The sequence below is a fragment of the Ammospiza nelsoni genome, chromosome 1 (assembly GCF_027579445.1).
Source record: "Ammospiza nelsoni isolate bAmmNel1 chromosome 1, bAmmNel1.pri, whole genome shotgun sequence".
Lineage (NCBI taxonomy): Eukaryota > Metazoa > Chordata > Aves > Passeriformes > Passerellidae > Ammospiza > Ammospiza nelsoni.
The window spans coordinates 1,639,326-1,658,206 of NC_080633.1; the positions used below are offsets into that span (position 1 = coordinate 1,639,326).

At 45.9% G+C, this 18,881-nt stretch overlaps 1 protein-coding gene across 1 annotated transcript; it reads right to left on the bottom strand.

Moving 5' to 3' along the window:
* Positions 1-733: 733 nt before the first annotated feature.
* TMIE (transmembrane inner ear) lies at positions 734-18,768 on the bottom strand. Its single transcript, XM_059483095.1, has 4 exons — positions 18,437-18,768; positions 14,493-14,610; positions 4,208-4,357; positions 734-1,110 (listed from the first exon to the last, which is right to left on the bottom strand). Exons 1-4 carry the CDS (start codon positions 18,521-18,523, stop codon positions 734-736), a joined length of 732 nt encoding a protein of 243 aa, XP_059339078.1. The 5' UTR covers positions 18,524-18,768.
* Between the last annotated feature and the right edge of the window lie 113 nt (positions 18,769-18,881).

Here is an 18,881-nt window from a genome sequence, read left to right on the forward strand (position 1 = left end):
CCCAAAACAGCTGGGAAATGCTGTTCCTGATAAATCCTCTCCTCAGGAATTCCAAGGAAGGGAGGGAATAGCAGCCACAGGGAAGTGGAGCAGAATTCCTGGTCTCAGAACTGGCTTTCCTCAGCAAAAAATCGGGAAAATGTGGATAATCTCCTGGAAAAGATGGAATTCCTGCAGTTTCCTGCAGCAATCCAGGAAAACAGGCACCAGAGAAGGAAGGAAAATTCCCATGTGTCCAAAAACCTCTTGGAATCCAAGGACCCACACCTTGGAGAATCCCATCCTTTGGGATTTTCCCAGAATTTACAAAATCCCTAAAATTCCCCACAAGGAGGTGCTGAGTGCCAGGAAATTTTTCTCCAACTTCTCCAGGTCCTCCAGGAGAAGAAATCTGGGGTGAATCCCATTTTCCTTTAGTTCGGATCCTCCTCCCTGAGCATTCCCGTGTTTGTCCAAAGTCCTCATTCCCATTCCAGCTTCCAGTTCACATCTATCCACATGGAATTCTGGGAGAGGGACTGGATATTTTTCTTGATTATCCAACCAAATTCCCAGTTTTCCTTGACAGAGACGAATCCTGGTGGCTCCATCTCCAAATGGGAAGAAGAAATCCACGCATCCAGCAGCATCCCACAGGAATATCTGGAAAAGCACATCCTGCTCCAAGTGCTCCTCCCCCAGCAATTTGCTGGAGAATTCCCCCCAAAAATTCCAGCACTGTCCTTCCAGGATGTCACTTCTTCTTTGCTTTGGAATTCCCACCGGCTTTTCCATCGGTTTTGGCACCAGCTTCGCCTTCTTTTTCCCCCTTTTTCCCTTGTTTCTTGTCATTTGTGTCCTTTCCCTTTTCCCCCTTTTCCTTTTCCCCCTTTTCCCCCTTTTCTCCTTTCCCTCCTTTTTCCTCTTTTCCTCCTTTTTCCCCCTTTTCTCCCTTTTCTCCATCTTTTTTTTTGGCTCCGTCCTTCCCTTCCTTTTTGGATTCTTCCTTCTGCTCCTTCTCCCCGTCCTTTTTCTTGGAGTCTTTGGATCCATCCTTCTTTCCCTGAGCCTTGTCCACTTTTCCGGACACAGTGGGAACTTCTTCCTCTTTTTTTTCTTCCGCAGCCTGAGCTGTTTCCAAGGATAGAGAAAAAAAAATGGAAAAGGAATTGATGTGGATTCAACAACCCAGGAATTGTCAAAATTCCAGCTCCCTGCTAGAAATCTGGGATAAAGGGAAAACATTCCTACTGGGGATTTTCCCATCCAGCTGATTGATTTTTTGGAATTGTGAAGCAGAAAATCCAAGGATTGATGGATCCCCTCAGAAAATAGAAGCCACAGGCAGCTGGGAATTGAAATTCCCTAAATTCCTTGGAGAACCATCTCATCCCATAAGGATTAACTGGAAGAACAAGGATTTATTTGTGGAATTGGGTTCAGCTCCACAGAGAGGGCTGGGAATTCCCAGTTTCAGGCACCCCTGAAATCCCGGGATTTGTGCAAATTCCCATGGTTCAAATTCCCATTGTTCAACTCGTAACTCTGCATTTTGCTGGTGTAGGATTGAATTTCTCCAAGGAATTCCTGAATTCCTACAATGGTGGGATCTGCCTCTTTTCCCATGGATTGAAGCAGCACATCCCAAATTATGGAAGCACCATTTTTATGGAATTTTATGGAATTACAGCTCCCAGAGAGACACAGGAAAGAAGGGGAAAAGGCATCAAAAGGTGTTGAGGAAACAGGAAAAATCCAGGAGTGGAGAAGCAGCAAATCCAAGGATTGATGGAGCCCCTTGGAAGAGAGAAGCCACAGGCGGCCGGGAATCAAAATTTCCCAAATTCCTTGGAGAACCATCTCATCAGATAAGGATTAGCTGGAGGGACAAGAATTCAATGGAAGAACAAGGATTTATTCATGGAATTGGGTTCAGCTCCACAGAGAGCTGGGGATTCCCAGGTTCAGGCACCCCTGAAATCCTGGGATTTGTGCAAATTCCCATGGTTCAAATTCCCATTGTTCAACTCATAACTCTGCATTTTGCTGGTGTAGGATTGAATTTCTCCAGGGAATTCCTGAATTCCTACAATGGTGGGATCTGCCTCTTTTCCCGTGGATTGAAGCAGCACATCCCAGATTATGGAAACACCATTTTTATGGAATTTTATGGAATTACAGCTCCCAGAGAGACACAGGAAAGAAGGGAAAAAGGCATCGAAAGGTGTTGAGGAAAAAGGAAAAGTCCGTGAATTGAGAAGAAGCAAATCCAAGGATTGATGGATCCCCTTGGAAGAGAGAAGCCACAGGCGGCCAGGAATCGAAATTCCCTAAATTCCTTGGAGAACCATCTCATCCTCTTCCTTCAGCACAGGCAGGGAGTGGAGAGGTCTGGACTGGCCATGGCCAGAGAGAGTGAGGAGATTTTCGGGAGAGCCTATGGAAGCAGGAAAGGAGAGTGAGAGCAGCGGAGGAGAAATATTCCAGCAGGAAAAACTGGGAATGTGGAATTCCAACCACTCCAGTTTTGCTCCTGGTATTCCCCAACCCAAGGGCAGGCCCTGAAATTAAATTAATTCCCACTGGGATTTTCAGCATGGGATTCTCCTTCTAACTAAGGAGGGTGAGGGATGGAAGTTGATGGGAAAATGGGATACGGCCTCCAGTTGTCTCAGGAAAAGTTTGGATTGAATATTAAGGAAAAATTTCCTGATTGGAAGAGAGATTAAGGATTGGGAAGTGTTGGAATCACCATCCCTGGAAAGGTTCCAAAAACCAGGAGATGTGGAATTTCACAGGGCTTTTTAGTGGGATTTGGTTCAAAATAGGATTTGATGGATTTGAGGAGCTTTTCCAAACTTAATTTGGGAATTAAGGGATGATTCCAACTCAAACTGATGGAAAAATTCCCTCTTATCCAAAGGATTTTATCCCAATATCCTGAGTCCACACTGGGAGGGTTGAACTTGGTGGTGGCGCCACGGGAGGGACTTTGTGTTCCCAGAATCCCCCCCAAAAATGGGAATTACCTTTGGGGAGGTCAGTGAGTTCATTGAAGGAATTTGCACTGCCACAATCCCCAAAAAAATGTGGGAATTACCTCTAGGAATGTCGGTCAGCTCATTGATGGTCTTTGCATTCCCAGAATCCCAAAAAAAGTGGGAATTACATCTGGGAATGTCTCCGAGCTCATTGAGGGAATTTGCACTGCCCCAGTCGCCCCCCAGAAAGTGGGAATTAGCTCCGGGAATGTTGCTGAGCTCATTGTGGGACTTTGTGCTCCCAGAATCCCAAAAATCCCCTGGGAATTACCTCCAGGAATATTGGAGCTCATTGAGGAATTTTGCATTCCCAGAATCCCAGAAATAGTGGGAATTACATCTGGGAATGTCTCTGAGCTCATTAGGAGAATTTGCACTGCCCCAATCCCACAAAAAAGGTGGGAATTAGCTTTGCAAATGCTGTTGAGCTCATTGAGGGAATTTGCACTGCCTCAACCCCCCCAAAAATTGGGAATTTTCTCTGGGAATGTTGCTGAACTCATTGAGGGTATTTGCACTGCTACAATCCAAAAAACCCCCTGGGAATTACCTCCAGGAATATTGGTGAGCTCATTGAGGAACTCTGCATTCCCAGAATTCCAAAAAAAAGTGGGAATTGCATCTGGGAATGTCTCTGAGCTCATTGAGGGAATTTGCACTGCCTCAACCCCCCAAAAATTGGGAATTAGCTTTGTGAATGTTGCTGATCTCATTGAGGAACTTTGCACTCCCAGAATCCCAAAAAAAAAGTGGGAATTACCTCCAGGAATGTGAAGAACTCTGCATTCCCAGAATCCAGAAAAAGTGGGAATTAAATCTGGGAATGTCTCGGAGCTCATTGAGGGAATTTGCACTGCCTCAACCCCCCAAAAAACTGGGAATTAGCTCTGGGAATGTTGCTGAACCCATTGAGGAACTTTGCGCTCCCAGAATCCCAAAAAACCCCTGGGAATTACCTCCAGGAATATTGATGAGCTCATTTAGGAATTTTGCATTCCCAGAATCCCAGAAAAAGTGGGAATTACATCTGGGAATGTCTCTGAGCTCATTGGGAGAATTTGCACTGCCCCAATCACTCACCCCCCTCCCCCCCGAAAAAAAAAAAGTGAGACTTTACTGCGGGAATGTTGCCGAGGTCATTGAGGGAATTTGGCTCCCAGAATTCCCAAAAAAAAGGTGGGAATTACCTCCAGGGATCTCGGTGAGCTCTCCCAGGGGCGGCACGGTCTCCAGTTTGTCCGCGTAGTTTTTGGCCGCCTGGCGCTGGGCGTAGCGCGCCTCGATCTCCTTCCGCGTGCGCGGGATCCGGCACTTGAAGATGCAGCACAGGGTGATAACTGGGAATGGGAAACGTGGAATTCTGGGTGAGGGATGGGAATGGGAATGGGAATCATGGAATTCTGGGTGAGGGATGGGAATGGGAATGGGAAACGTGGAATTCTGGGTGAGGGATGGGAATGGGAATGGAAACGTGGAATTCTGGGTGAGGGATGGGAAATGAGGAATTCTGGGTGAGGGATGGGAATGGGAAATGTGGAATTCTGGGTGAGGAATGGGAATGGGAATCATGGAATTCTGGGTGAGTTATTGGGAATGGGAAATGTGGAATTCTGAGTGAGGGATTGGGAGTCAGAAATGAGGAATTCTGGGTGAGGGATGGGAATGGGAATCCTGGAATTCTGGGTGAATTATTGGGAATGGGAAATGTGGAATTCTGGGTGAGGGATGGGAATCGTGGAATTCTGGGTGAGGGATGGGAATGGGAAATGAGGAATTCTGGGTGAGGGATGGGAATGGGAAATGAGGAATTCTGGGTGAGGGATGGGAATGGGAATGGGAATCGTGGAATTCTGGGTGAGTTATTGGGAATGGGAAATGTGGAATTCTGGGTGAGGGATGGGAAATGAGGAATTCTGGGTGAGGGATGGGAATGGGAAATGTGGAATTCTGGGTGAGGAATGGGAATGGGAATGGGAAACGTGGAATTCTGGGTGAGTTATTGGGAATGGGAAATGTGGAATTCTGAGTGAGGGATTGGGAGTCGGAAATGAGGAATTCTGGGTGAGGGATGGGAATGGGAATCATGGAATTCTGGGTGAGGGAGTGGGAATGGGAAATGTGGAATTCTGGGTTAGGGATGGGAATGGGAAATGTGGAATTCTGGGTGAGGAATGGGAATGGGAAATGTGGAATTCTGGGTGAGGAATGGGAATGGGGCACATGGAATTCTGGGTGAGGAATGGGAATGGGAAACATGGAATTGTGGGTGAAGAATGGGAAATGTGGAATTCTGGGTGAGGAGTGGGAATGGGAAACATGGAATTGTGGGTGAGTTATTTGGAATGGCAAATGTGGAACTCTGGGGGAATTATTGGGAATGGGAGATGATGAATTCTGGGTGAGGGACTGGGAATGGGAAATTTGGAATTCTGGCAGAGTTCCTGGGAATGGATAGGGAGAAATGAGGAATTAACTGGGAATTGGAGAGGGAAATGAGGAAATCTGTGTGAAAGACTAAATGGGAAACATGGAATTTTGGGTGAGGGACTGGGAATGGGAAACATGGAATTCTGGGTGAGTTAATGGGAATGGGAAATGTGGAATTCTGAGTGAGGGATTGGGAGGGGGAAATGAGGAATTCTGGCTGAGGGACTGGGAATGGGAAATGTGGAATTTTGGGTGAGTTATTGGGAATGGGGAACGAGGAATTTTGGGTGAGGGACTAGGAATAGGAAACATGGAATTCTGGAGGAGTGATTGGGAATGGGAAATGTGGAACTCGGTGTGAGGGACTGGGAAATGTGGAATTTGGGGTGAGTTATTGGGAATGGGAGATGATGAATTCTGGGTGAGGGACTGGGAATGGGAAATTTGGAATTCTGGCAGAGTTCCTGGGAATGGATAGGGAGAAATGAGGAATTAACTGGGAATTGGAGTGGGAAATGAGGAAATCTGTGTGAGAGACTAAATGGGAAACATGGAATTCTGGGTGAGTTAATGGGAATGGGAAATGTGGAATTCTGGGTGAGAGATGGGAATGGGAAATGTGGAATTCTGAGTGAGGGATTGGGAGGGGGAAATGAGGAATTCTGGCTGAGGGACTGGGAATAGGAAATGAGGAATTCTGGGGGAGTTATTTGGAATGGGAAAAAGGGAATTCTGGGGGAGTTATTTGAAATGGGAAATGTGGAATTCTGGGTGAGTTATTTGGAATGGGGAACGAGGAATTTTGGGTGAGGGACTAGGAATAGGAAACAGGGAATTCTGGAGGAGTGATTGGGAATGGGAAATGTGGAACTTGGTGTGAGGGACTGGGAAATGTGGAATTTGGGGTGAGTTATTGGGAATGGGAGATGGGGAATTCTGGGTGAGGGACTGGGAATGGGAAATTTGGAATTCTGGCAGAGTTCCTGGGAATGGATAGGGAGAAATGAGGAATTAACTGGGAATTGGAGTGGGAAATGAGGAAATCTGTGTGAGAGACTAAATGGGAAACATGGAATTCTGGGTGAGTTAATGGGAATGGGAAATGTGGAATTCTGAGTGAGGGATTGGGAGGGGGAAATGAGGAATTCTGGCTGAGGGACTGGGAATGGGAAATGAGGAATTCTGGGTGAGGTATTTGGAATGGGAAAAAGGGAATTCTGGGGGAGTTATTTGAAATGGGAAATGTGGAATTCTGTGTGAGGGGCTGGGAATGGGAAATGTGGAATTCAGGGTGAGTCACTGGGAATGGGAAATGTGGAATTCAGGGTGAGTTTTTGGGAATGGGAAATGTGGAATTCGGGGTGAGTCACTGGGAATGGGAAATGTGGAATTCAGTGTGAGTTTTTGGGAATGGGAAATGTGGAATTCAGTGTGAGTTTTTGGGAATGGGAAATGTGGAATTCAGGGTGAGTTTTTGGGAATGGGAAATGTGGAATTCAGGGTGAGTTTTTGGGAATGGGAAATGTGTTATTCAGGGTGCGGGACTGAGCCATGCAGAGCCCAGGTGTGACCAATCAGGGCGGGAGCAGAGGGCACACAGGTGCAAGGTGTGACCGTGAGGGGACAAAGGGCTGGGCTGGAGAGGGGCAGGGGCTCCAGGGGCTTCCTGAGGTGGGGTCACCATGTGTGGGGTGGAACCTTCTGGAATCGTACAGGGACACTCTGGGTGTGCCGGCTGTCCCAGCTGTGACGTGTGCTGTGACAAGTTCCTGGGAATGGGAAATGGGGAATTCTGGGTGAGTTGTTGGGAATGGGGAATGAGGAATTTTGGGTGAGGGACTAGGAATAGGAAACATGGAATTCTGGAGGAGCGTTCGGGAATTGGGAAATGTGGAACTCGGTGTGAGGGACTGGGAAATGTGGAATTTGGGGTGAGTTATTGGGAATGGGAGATGATGAATTCTGGGTGAGGGACTGGGAATTGGAAATTTGGAATTCTGGCAGAGTTCCTGGGAATGGATAGGGAGAAATGAGGAATTAACTGGGAATTGGAGTGGGAAATGAGGAAATCTGTGTGAGAGACTAAATGGGAAACATGGAATTCTGGGTGAGTTAATGGGAATGGGAAACATGGAATTCTGGGTGAGTTAATGGGAATGGGAAATGTGGAATTCTGGGTGAGAGATGGGAATGGGAATGGGAAACGTGGAATTCTGGGTGAGTTATTGGGAATGGGAAATGTGGAATTCTGAGTGAGGGATTGGGAGTCAGAAATGAGGAATTCTGGGTGAGGGATGGGAATGGGAAACATGGAATTCTGGGTGAGTAAATGGGAATGGGAAATGTGGAATTCTGAGTAAGGGATTGGGAGGGGGAAATGAGGAATTCTGGCTGAGGGACTGGGAATGGGAAACGTGGAATTCTGGGTGAGTTATTGGGAATGGGAAATGTGGAATTCTGAGTGAGGGATTGGGAGTCGGAAAAGAGGAATTCTGGGTGAGGGATGGGAATGGGAATCGTGGAATTCTGGGTGAGGGAGTGGGAATGGGAAACGTGGAATTTTGGGTGAGGGAGTGGGAATAGAAAATGTGGAATTCTGGGTGAGGAATGGGAATGGGAAATGTGGAATTCTGGGTGAGGAATGGGAATGGGGCACATGGAATTCTGGGTGAGGAATGGGAATGGGAAACATGGAATTGTGGGTGAAGAATGGGAAATGTGGAATTCTGGGTGAGGAATGGGAATGGGAAACATGGAATTGTGGGTGAGTTATTTGTAATGGCAAATGTGGAACTCTGGGGGAATTATTGGGAATGGGAGATGATGAATTCTGGGTGAGGGACTGGGAATGGGAAATTTGGAATTCTGGCAGAGTTCCTGGGAATGGATAGGGAGAAATGAGGAATTAACTGGGAATTGGAGTGGGAAATGAGGAAATCTGTGTGAGAGACTAAATGGGAAACATGGAATTTTGGGTGAGGGACTGGGAATGGGAAACATGGAATTCTGGAGGAGTGATTGGGAATTGGGAAATGTGGAACTCGGTGTGAGGGACTGGGAAATGTGGAATTTGGGGTGAGTTATTGGGAATGGGAGATGGGGAATTCTGGGTGAGGGGCTGGGAACAGACTGGGAGAAACAAGGATTTAACTGGGAATGGGAGTGGGAAATATGGAAGTCTGTGTGAGGTACTGGAAATGGGAAATGTGGAATTCTGGAGGACTTGTTGGCTGAGAGAAATGGGAATTCCGGGTGAGCCCCTGGAAATGGGAGAGGGAAATGAGAGACTGGGTGAATTACTGGTAATGGACAGGGAGAAATCAGGATTTAACTGGGAATGGGAGCGGGAAATGTGGAAGACAGGGAATTCTGGGGGAGCTCCTGGGAATGAAGGAGGAGAAACCAGGATTTAAGTGGTAATGGGAGAGGGAAATACAGAATTCTGGGTGAGTTCCTGGGAATGGCAATAGGAACCAAGAATCTGGGGGAATTCCTGGGGAATGGGAGATGGGAAAAGTGGAGTTCTGGGTGAGTTCCTGGGAATGGGAGATGGGAAATGTGGAATTCTGGGTGAGTTCCTGGGAATGGCAGTGGGAAATGTGGAATTCTGGGTGAGTTCCTGGGAATGGCAGTGGGAAATGTGGAATTCTGGGTGAGTTCCTGGGAACGGGAAATGAGGATTTGGGTTGGATACTGGGAATGGGAGCAGAAACACGGGAATCTGGGGGTGTTCCCTGGCAATGGGAAACCTGGAATTTGGAATTTCCCCCGTTTTTTATGGGATGGTGCCACCTTGTGGGATGTGCTGGGAGGTGGAATCCACACTCGGATCAGATTTCTGGCATTTTTTTGTTTATTTAATTTTATTAATGTTATTATTAACGTTAATATAAACGTACATATTGGATATTCAATAAGTTAATATTAGAACAATTAATAAATATATGTCTTATTAATTATAATATTATAGAAATTATTATTAATAACATAAAACATGTGTTAAATATTAATATATTATTCCATAAATTCAATTTAAATTAGTCAATTTTATTTCCCTATTTATTGTAATAACGGTGAAGACCAAGCTATTAATGACAACTCTAATTACAATCAACTTATTATTATTTATAACATAGAAATGGGTTATTCCATTATTATAATTTTATTCACTATAATACTTTATATTGAAAATTGTTATTCAAAATTAATAGGCCATTAATAAAGTAATACAATAATATTAATTAAAATTATAATAACAATCCAATTACCTTTAAAGGATAACTCCTGTATTTCTATTTTATTTAGATTTAGTTCTTGTTTTAGTTTTGGTTTTACAATTATTTCCATTTTTTACTTTATATTTTATATTTAATTCTATTTTGAATTTTATAGTTCTTTGTGAATTCTGCTTTAAAATTACATTTTTACATTTTTCTATTTATTTCTATTGTTTAATTTCCTATTTTTAGTATAATTTCATTTTTTTTACTTTTCTATTTATTTCTATTGTTTAATTTCCTATTTTCATATTTCATTCACTGTAATGCAATATAATATATTGATTTAATAATTTATTAATAAGTAAATTAATTTATTATTTTATATATAATTATGTTTTAAAATTTTCTGATTTTCTATTTATTTTCTTTTTTAATTTTATACTTTGATATTTACTGGTATTTTTAATTCCCTATTTTTATTTTTATTTTTAATTCTCTTCTTTTCCATTTCATTCCATTTCCCAATTTTCTGTTTTCCATGGATTTTCTCCATCCCAAATCCCATTCCCAGCAGGGATGGGGGTGGAGCTTGGGCCATTCCTGCTCTGGAATTCCCACTCCCAGCTGGAATTCCAGCATTCCCAAATTCCAGACACCCGGAGGGAATCCAGGAAATTCTGGGATCACTCCCAGGGAAGGAATTCCAGGTGGGAATCTCCAGTTTGGAGCTGGGAAATCCCTCTGGAATTCTCAATTCCAGCCCAGGGGAATTCCTGAATTCCAGGAGCCCAGGAATCGAGGAAGCTCCAGGATCACTCCCAGGGAAGGAATTCCCTTGGAAAGAGATTCCAGGTGGGAATCTCCGGTTTGGATTCCCTCTGGAATTCCCAATTCCATCCCACAGAAATTCTCCTTGAATTCCCAGACACCTGAAAGAAATCCTTAGGAATTCCCACACGCAGCTGGGAATTCCAACCCAGAGGAATTCCCAAATTCCTGGACACCTGAAGGGAATTTTGGGATCACTTCTAGGGATGGAATTTTCTTGGGGAGAGATTCCAGGTGGGAATCTCCAGTTTGGAGCTGGGAAATCCCTCAGGAATTCTCAATTCCAGGCCAGAGGAATTCCTGAATTCCCAGACACCTGACAGGAATCCAGGAAGCTCCAGGATCACTCCCAGGGAAGGAATTCCCTTGGAAAGAGATTTCAGGTGGGAATCTCCAGTTTGGAGCTGGGAAATCCCTCAGGAATTCTCAATTCTATCCCACAGGAATCCTTAGGAATTCCTGAATTCCTGGAAACCTGAAAGGAATCCAGGAAACTTTGGGATCACTTCTAGGGATGGAATTTTCTTGGGGAGAGATTCCAGAAGGGAATCTCCAGTTTGGAGCTGGGAAATCCCTCAGGAATTCTCAAATCCATTCCACAGGAATCCTCCTTGAATTTCCAAATTCTAGAACACCTGAAAGGAATCCAGGAAGCTCTGGGATCACTTCCAGGGATGGAATTACCTTGCAAAGAGATTCCAGCTGGGAATCTCCAGTTTGGAGCTGGGAAATCCCTCAGGAATTCTCAATTCCAGCCCAGAGGAATTCCCAAAATCCAGGATACCTGAAGGGAATCCAGGAAACTCCGGGATCACTCCCAGGGATGGAATTTTCTTGGGAAGAGATTCCAGAGGGGAATCTCCAGTTTAGAGCTGGGACCTCCCTCTGGAATTCTCACACCCAGCTGGGAATTCCAGCCCAGAGGAAATCCCGAATTCCCGGACACCTGAAGAGACTCCATGATTCCCAACCCATAGAATTCCAGGAATCCCAACCTGAATCATTCCAAGGTTCCCAACCTAAAGAATCCCAGGATTCCCAACTCAAATCATTCCATGACTCCCAACGCATTCCATTATTCCCATCCCAAAGAATTCCATGATTCCCAAACTGAAGCATTCCACAAATCCCAACCTAACACATTCCACGATTCCTAACCCAAAGCATTCCAGGATTTCCAACTCAAATCATTCCATGATTCCCAAACTGAAGCATTCCATGATTCCCAACCCAAATCATTCCATGATTCCCAATATGAGGCATTCCACGATTCCCAACCTAAAGAATTCCATAATTCCCAAACTGAAGCATTCTTGAATCTCAACCAACACATTCCATGATTCCTAATCCAAAGCATTCCAAGATTCCCAACCCAAGGAATTCCAGGATTTCCCAACCCAGGAATTCCAACCCAAATCCTTCCATAATTCCCAAACTGAAGCATTCCATGATTCCCAACCTGAATCATTCCATGAATCCCAACCCAAAGAATCCCAGGATTTCCAAATCAAATCATTCCACGACTCCCAACCCAAAGAATCCCAGGATTTCCAAATTGAATCATTCCATGGTTCCCAACCCAAAGAATTCCAGGATTCCCAACCCGAATCCATGAATCCTAACCTGAAGCATTCCAGGATTCCCAACCCAAGGAATTCCAGGATTTCCAACTTGAATCATTCCATGGCTCCCAACCCAAAGAATTCCAGGATTCCTAACCCAAAGCATTCCAGGATTCCCAACCCAAGGAATTCCAGGATTTCCAACTTGAATCATTCCATGGCTCCCTACCCAAATCATTCCATAATTCCTAACCCAAAGCATTTCAGGATTCCCAACCCACAGAATTCCATGAATCCCAACCTGAATCATTCCACGAGTGCCAACCCAACACTTTCCAGGATTCCCAACCCGAATCAGCCCATGATTCCCAAACTATAGCATTCCATGATTGCCAACCCCCAGCATTCCATGATTGCCAACCCCCAGCATTCCATGATTCCCAAACTATAGCATTCCATGATTGCCAACCCCCAGCATTCCATGATTCCCAAACTATAGCATTCCATGATTGCCAACCCCCAGCATTCCATGATTCCCAACCCCCAGCATTCCATGATTGCCAACCCCCAGCATTCCATGATTGCCAACCCCCAGCATTCCATGATTCCCAAACTATAGCATTCCATGATTGCCAATCCCCAGCATTCCATGATTCCCAACCCCCAGCATTCCATGATTGCCAACCCCCAGCATTCCATGATTCCCAAACTATAGCATTCCATGATTGCCAACCCCCAGCATTCCATGATTGCCAACCCTCAGCATTCCATGATTGCCAACCCCCAGCATTCCATGATTCCCAAACTATAGCATTCCATGATTGCCAACCCCCAGCATTCCATGATTCCCAACCCCCAGCATTCCATGATTGCCAACCCCCAGCATTCCATGATTGCCAATCCCCAGCATTCCATGATTCCCAACCCCCAGCATTCCATGATTGCCAACCCCCAGCATTCCATGATTCCCAAACTATAGCATTCCATGATTGCCAACCCCCAGCATTCCATGATTCCCAACCCCCAGCATTCCATGATTGCCAACCCCCAGCATTCCATGATTGCCAACCCCCAGCATTCCATGATTCCCAAACTATAGCATTCCATGATTGCCAATCCCCAGCATTCCATGATTCCCAACCCCCAGCATTCCATGATTGCCAACCCCCAGCATTCCATGATTCCCAAACTATAGCATTCCATGATTGCCAACCCCCAGCATTCCATGATTGCCAACCCCCAGCATTCCATGATTCCCAAACTATAGCATTCCATGATTGCCAACCCCCAGCATTCCATGATTGCCAACCCCCAGCATTCCATGATTGCCAATCCCCAGCATTCCATGATTCCCAACCCCCAGCATTCCATGATTCCCAACCCCCAGCATTCCATGATTGCCAACCCCCAGCATTCCATGATTGCCAACCCTCAGCATTCCATGATTGCCAACCCCCAGCATTCCATGATTGCCAACCCCCAGCATTCCATGATTGCCAACCCCCAGCATTCCATGATTGCCAACCCCCAGCATTCCATGATTCCCAAACTATAGCATTCCATGATTGCCAATCCCCAGCATTCCATGATTCCCAACCCCCAGCATTCCATGATTCCCAACCCCCAGCATTCCATGATTGCCAACCCCCAGCATTCCATGATTGCCAACCCTCAGCATTCCATGATTGCCAACCCCCAGCATTCCATGATTCCCAACCCCCAGCATTCCATGATTGCCAACCCCCAGCATTCCATGATTCCCAACCCCCAGCATTCCATGATTGCCAACCCCCAGCATTCCATGATTCCCAAACTATAGCATTCCATGATTGCCAACCCCCAGCATTCCATGATTGCCAACCCCCAGCATTCCATGATTGCCAACCCCCAGCATTCTATGATTGCCAATCCCCAGCATTCCATGATTGCCAACCCCCACCATTCCATGATTCCCAACCCCCAGCATTCCATGATTCCCAAACTATAGCATTCCAGGATTCCCAACCCCCAGCATTCCATGATTGCCAATCCCCAGCATTCCATGATTCCCAACCCCCAGCATTCCATGATTGCCAACCCCCAGCATTCCATGATTGCCAACCCCCAGCATTCCATGATTGCCAACCCCCAGCATTCCATGATTCCCAACCCCCAGCATTCCATGATTCCCAACCCCCAGCATTCCATGATTGCCAACCCCCAGCATTCCATGATTCCCAACCCCCAGCATTCCACAGCCCATGGCTCCATCCCAGGTTAGGCAGGAATGTGCTGCTGGAGCCGATCCCCGTCCCTGGAAGATCTCCAGGTGCTCCCGGGACGAACCCCTGGCGATTCCCACCGCAGAATCCCTCCTCGTGCATTTCCCGGATTCCAGAGCTCGCCCTGGGGAGTTTTCCAGAGGGAAAATTCCTGGGAATTCTGGGGGGACTCACTGATGGAGAGGACGAAGAGGGCGAAGATCCCGACCACCTGCCACAGGCGCAGCCCCCAGATCACCACGGTCTCCGACGTCACCGGGTCCGGCTTCTTCTTGGGAGGCGCCGTGGTGGCCTGGCAAAAACACAGGGAAAAACCAGCAGGAAAAGGTGGATCAGGACGGAAAAATTCCCAAAAATACTCCAGGAAGTGATGAGAGCACGGGAAAACGGTGGAGAGGTTGGTGAGACCTCAAGGATTTGGGATTTTTAAGGAATCTCCTTTTTCCAGCCGTTTCCTGGCTCGCTCTGGAATTCCTTTCTCCGCTTTTCCAATGGATTTTTGGGATTGGGATCTCCGTCAGTGAGGGCCTGAATGAGAAAATTCCCGGAAAAATTCACTTTTCCAATGAATTTTAATGGAACCACAGGATGTTGGAAAGCTGCGGATCCAGGAGGAAGCAGAATGGAATCGCCAGGAAATTCTGGGAGATAAAATTGTGGAATTTTTTAACAGAAAGATAAACTCCGCCTAAACCTAAAGGATGGAAATCCTACAAAATATTCCAGGGGAATTTTAGGGACGATCTTGGAGCAGCAGCTGGAAAACAGCTGGAATGAACACAGTGCCCAAAAAAATTCCTGATTTTTTGGGAAGTGGAATCCCTGAGCAATCCCTCCAGGAATTTTATCCCAAACTGGGAATAAAGGATTGATCCCAATTTTAATCCCAGGATTGGCTCAGATCTGGGATCCAATTCCCAGAGAATCCCTCGATATCCCATTGTTTGCTGATCTCTGGGATCACGAGCAGGGAAAGAATTTTCGGGATCATGGGCTCATCCTGGGATTTAGGGATTTTTTGGGATTTAAGGGCTAATCCTGGGATTTAGGGACTTTTTTGGGCTCATCCTGGGATTTTGGGATTTTGAGCCCATCTCAGGACTTTCTAATTCTCTTCCCAAATTTTGGGAAAACTTACAACTCTGGGAATTTCTCCAAAGGCCTGGGACTGAGCCAAGCTTTTCCTCAAGCAAATCTAATATTTTAAGGGATTTTTGCCTCATTATAAAATATCTCCCTGCTCTTTTTCCCTTTATTTTTCCTTATTTTTGGGGGTTTGGGAGAGTTTTTTCAGCTGCCAGAATTATTTTCCTCTCCAGCTTTTTCTTCCTCCTCTGTTTGCTCCAGCCTGGCTGAGCTGGAATCGAATTATTCAGGATAATTCCATTATCCAATTATTTCCAGGAATAAACTCCTCACACAGCTTTTGCTTTTCCAGGAAAAAAAAAAACCTGGAATAAACAAAGCAGATCCAGGAATTCTCGCTGTTTATCCCGATTTTTTTTGGAGTTTGGATGTTTTATTTTTGTTTTCTGGAATAAAATGGGAAATTTTCTGGCTGGCTGGGTCGTCCTTGGGATTCAAGGAAGGATAATTTGGGAATTCTGCACTGTCAGGGGAAGTTCTGCCTCATTTCTCCCCTTGGGAATGGTTGGACAGCTCAGAAAACCTGGAATTCTTCCTGGAGCAGCAGCCTGGCCTTGGAGAGGATTCCCGGATTTATGGAATGCTCAGGTAGGAGGGGATGGGGGAAAAGCAGGAAATTGGTTGGGAATGAGAGGCAAGAAATCCTGGGAAAAATATGGAGAGGATGAGAGGTTTGAAATCCTGGAAAGAAGTGGGAAAGGGAAGGAGAAGAGGCCCAAAATCCTGGGGAAAAAAAGTATGGAAAGGGAGAGATGAGAGGATGGAAATCCTGGGAAAAAATTGGGAGAAGAGGCCAAAAATCCTGGGGAAAAAATGGAAAGGGACATCCTGAAAAAAAAAAAAAAAAAAAAAAAAAACCAAAAAAAAACAGGATAAGAGAAAGGATGAGAGGCCAGAAATCCTGGAAAAAACATGGAAAAGAAATCCTGGAATAAAATCAGGATAAGGGCAGGGAGGGGAGGTCAGAAATCCTGGAAAAAAAATATGGGAAAGGGAGGGAGGAGAGGCTGAAAATCCTGGAGAAAAAAATATGGAAAGGGAAATCCTGGAAAAAAAATGGGGAAAGAGGGAGAAGAGGCTGGAAATCCTGGAAAAATATGGAAAAGGATGGGGATGAGAAGTTTGAAATTCTGGAAAAAATGGGAAGGAAAATCCTGGAAAAAAACAGGATAAGAGAAGGGGTGAGAGACTGGAAATGCTGGGAAATATCTGGGAAAGGGATAAGAGGTTTGAAATCCTGGGAAAAATGTGGAAAGGGAGAGATGAGAGGCTGGAAATTCTGGGAAAAATCAGGAAAGGGAAATCCTAGAAAAAATGGGAAAGGAGGGAGCAAAGGCTGGAAATCCTGGGGGAAAAAAATATGGAAAGGGAAATCCGGGAAAAAAATATGGAAAGGGAAATCCTGGAAAAAAATCAGGTTAAGGGCAGAGGTGAGAGGTTTGAAATCCTGTGGAAAATGGAAAAGGAGGGATGAGAGAATGGAAATCCTGGAAAAAATATGGGAAGGAAATCCTGGAATAAAATCAGGATAAGGGCAAGGAGGAGAGGCCAGAAATCCTGGGAAAAAAAGGGAAAGGAGGGAGAAGAGCCTGGAAATCCTGGGGGAAAAATATGGAAAAGGATAGGGATGAGAAGTTTGAAATTCTGGAAAAATATGGAAAGGAAATCCTGGGAAAAATCAGGATAAGGGCAGGGAGGAGAGGTTTGAAGTCCTGGGAAAAAAAATATGGAAAGGGGGGGAGAAGAGGCTGGAAATCCTGGGAGGAAAAATATGGAAAACGATGGGGATGAGAAGTTTGAAATTCTGGAAAAAATATGGAAAGGGAATTCCTGGGAAAAAATCAGGATAAGGGAAGGGGTGAGAGGCTGGAAATCCTGGGGAAAATCTGGTAAAGAGATGAGATGCTTGAAATCCTGGGAAAAAATGGGAAGGGAGTGATGAGAGGCCCGAAATCCTCTAAAAAATCAGGAAAATTGATGAGAGGCTGGAAATCTTTGGGGGAAAAAAAAATCTGGATAAGGGCAGGGATGAGAGGCCAGAAATCCTGGGAAAAATTATGGGAAAGGGAGAGATGAGAGGCTGGAAGTCCTGGGAAAAATCAGGAAAGGGAAATCCTGGAAAAAAAGGGAAAGCAGGGAGAAGAGCCTGGAAATCCTGGGGGAAAAATATGGAAAAGGATAGGGATGAGAAGTTTGAAATTCTGGAAAAATATGGAAAGGAAATCCTGGCAAAAATAAGGATAAGGGCAGGGAGGAGAGGCCAGAAATCCTGGGGAAGAAAAAATGTGGAAAGGATGAGAAGTTTGAAATCCTGGGAAATTCCTGGAATTTCCTCATCCCAGAAATTGCAGCCAAATCCTGCTCCAGGAATTCCCCGGTGGAGCAGGGAAAGGATCCAGGGGAAAAGTGAAAGATTTGGGAGCTGGGATTTGCGGTCCAGGCTGGAATTTCCCTCTGGAATTGCAGCCAGGGCCTGGGAGCCGCTTTTCCCTCCCGGATGGTTCCCAGATTTTCCATAAATTTGGGAATGCAGAGTCATCCTCAGGGAAAAGCTCCTGTGGAGGGGCAGGAATTCCACGGAATCCCACAATTCCATGGAATCCCACAATTCCACGAAATCCAGGTTTTCCAGGATTACCGGGAATGAGGGAAGGCGGGAGAAGGAAAACCCATCCCAAATATTTCCAAAATTTTCCAAATTTTTAATGGGATCATCCGTCAGGAACGGGATTTTTGGGATCATTTTTGCCTCGCTCCTCAACTGATTGAAAACCAGAAAAAAAACCCCGCGATCCCAACCCGAAATTCCCAACCCAGCCTTCGAGGAAACACCAAAAATTCCCAAAAAAACCTCCTTGGATCCACCTTAAATTCCCAGCTGGATGTTTTCCAGGGAAATCCCCCATTCCCGGCCCTCATTCCCACTTTTTTTTTTTTTTTTTTTTTTTTTCCAGCGGGATTTTATTCCTCACCTCGATCAGCTGCGCCAGGGAAAGTCGGGATCGGAGCAGGACGAGGCAGGAAAATCCCAAAAATTCCCAGTTTGGCTCCCACGCCATCTTCTCCTCTCCTCTCCCCTGGGATTTTCCCCCTCGTGCCGAGCCTGGAATTTTTTGGGATCTCGGGCGAAGTCCCGGCCTGGCTTTTCCAGCGGCGCCCTGCGAGCGGAGCAGCGCCGGGGCCGTTCATTAATTAATTAAATTAATGAGGCGGTGTCGGTGACGGAGCCCCGGGAGGGGGGGTCGGGAGCACCGGGAGCGCTGCGGCGGCTGCGGGGAGGAATCCCGGCCCTTGGAATTCCTGTCCCTGGAATTCCTGCCCTTGGAATCCCTGTCCCTGGAATTCCTGTCCCTGGAATTCCTGCCCTTGGAATCCCTGTCCCTGGAATCCCGGCCCTTGGAATTCCTGTCCCTGGAA

Excerpts from the sequence above, each read along its gene's own strand:
- TMIE (XM_059483095.1), bottom strand. The coding sequence starts at position 18,523 with ATGGCGTGGGAGCCAAACTGGGAATTTTTGGGATTTTCCTGCCTCGTC. Across the intron at positions 14,611-18,436 it reads CCCTGGCGCAGCTGATCGAG|GCCACCACGGCGCCTCCCAA; the intron begins GTGAGGAATAAA and ends TGTTTTTGCCAG. Across the intron at positions 1,111-4,207 it reads GCTCACCGAGATCCCTGGAG|CTCAGGCTGCGGAAGAAAAA; the intron begins GTAATTCCCACC and ends CCTTGGAAACAG.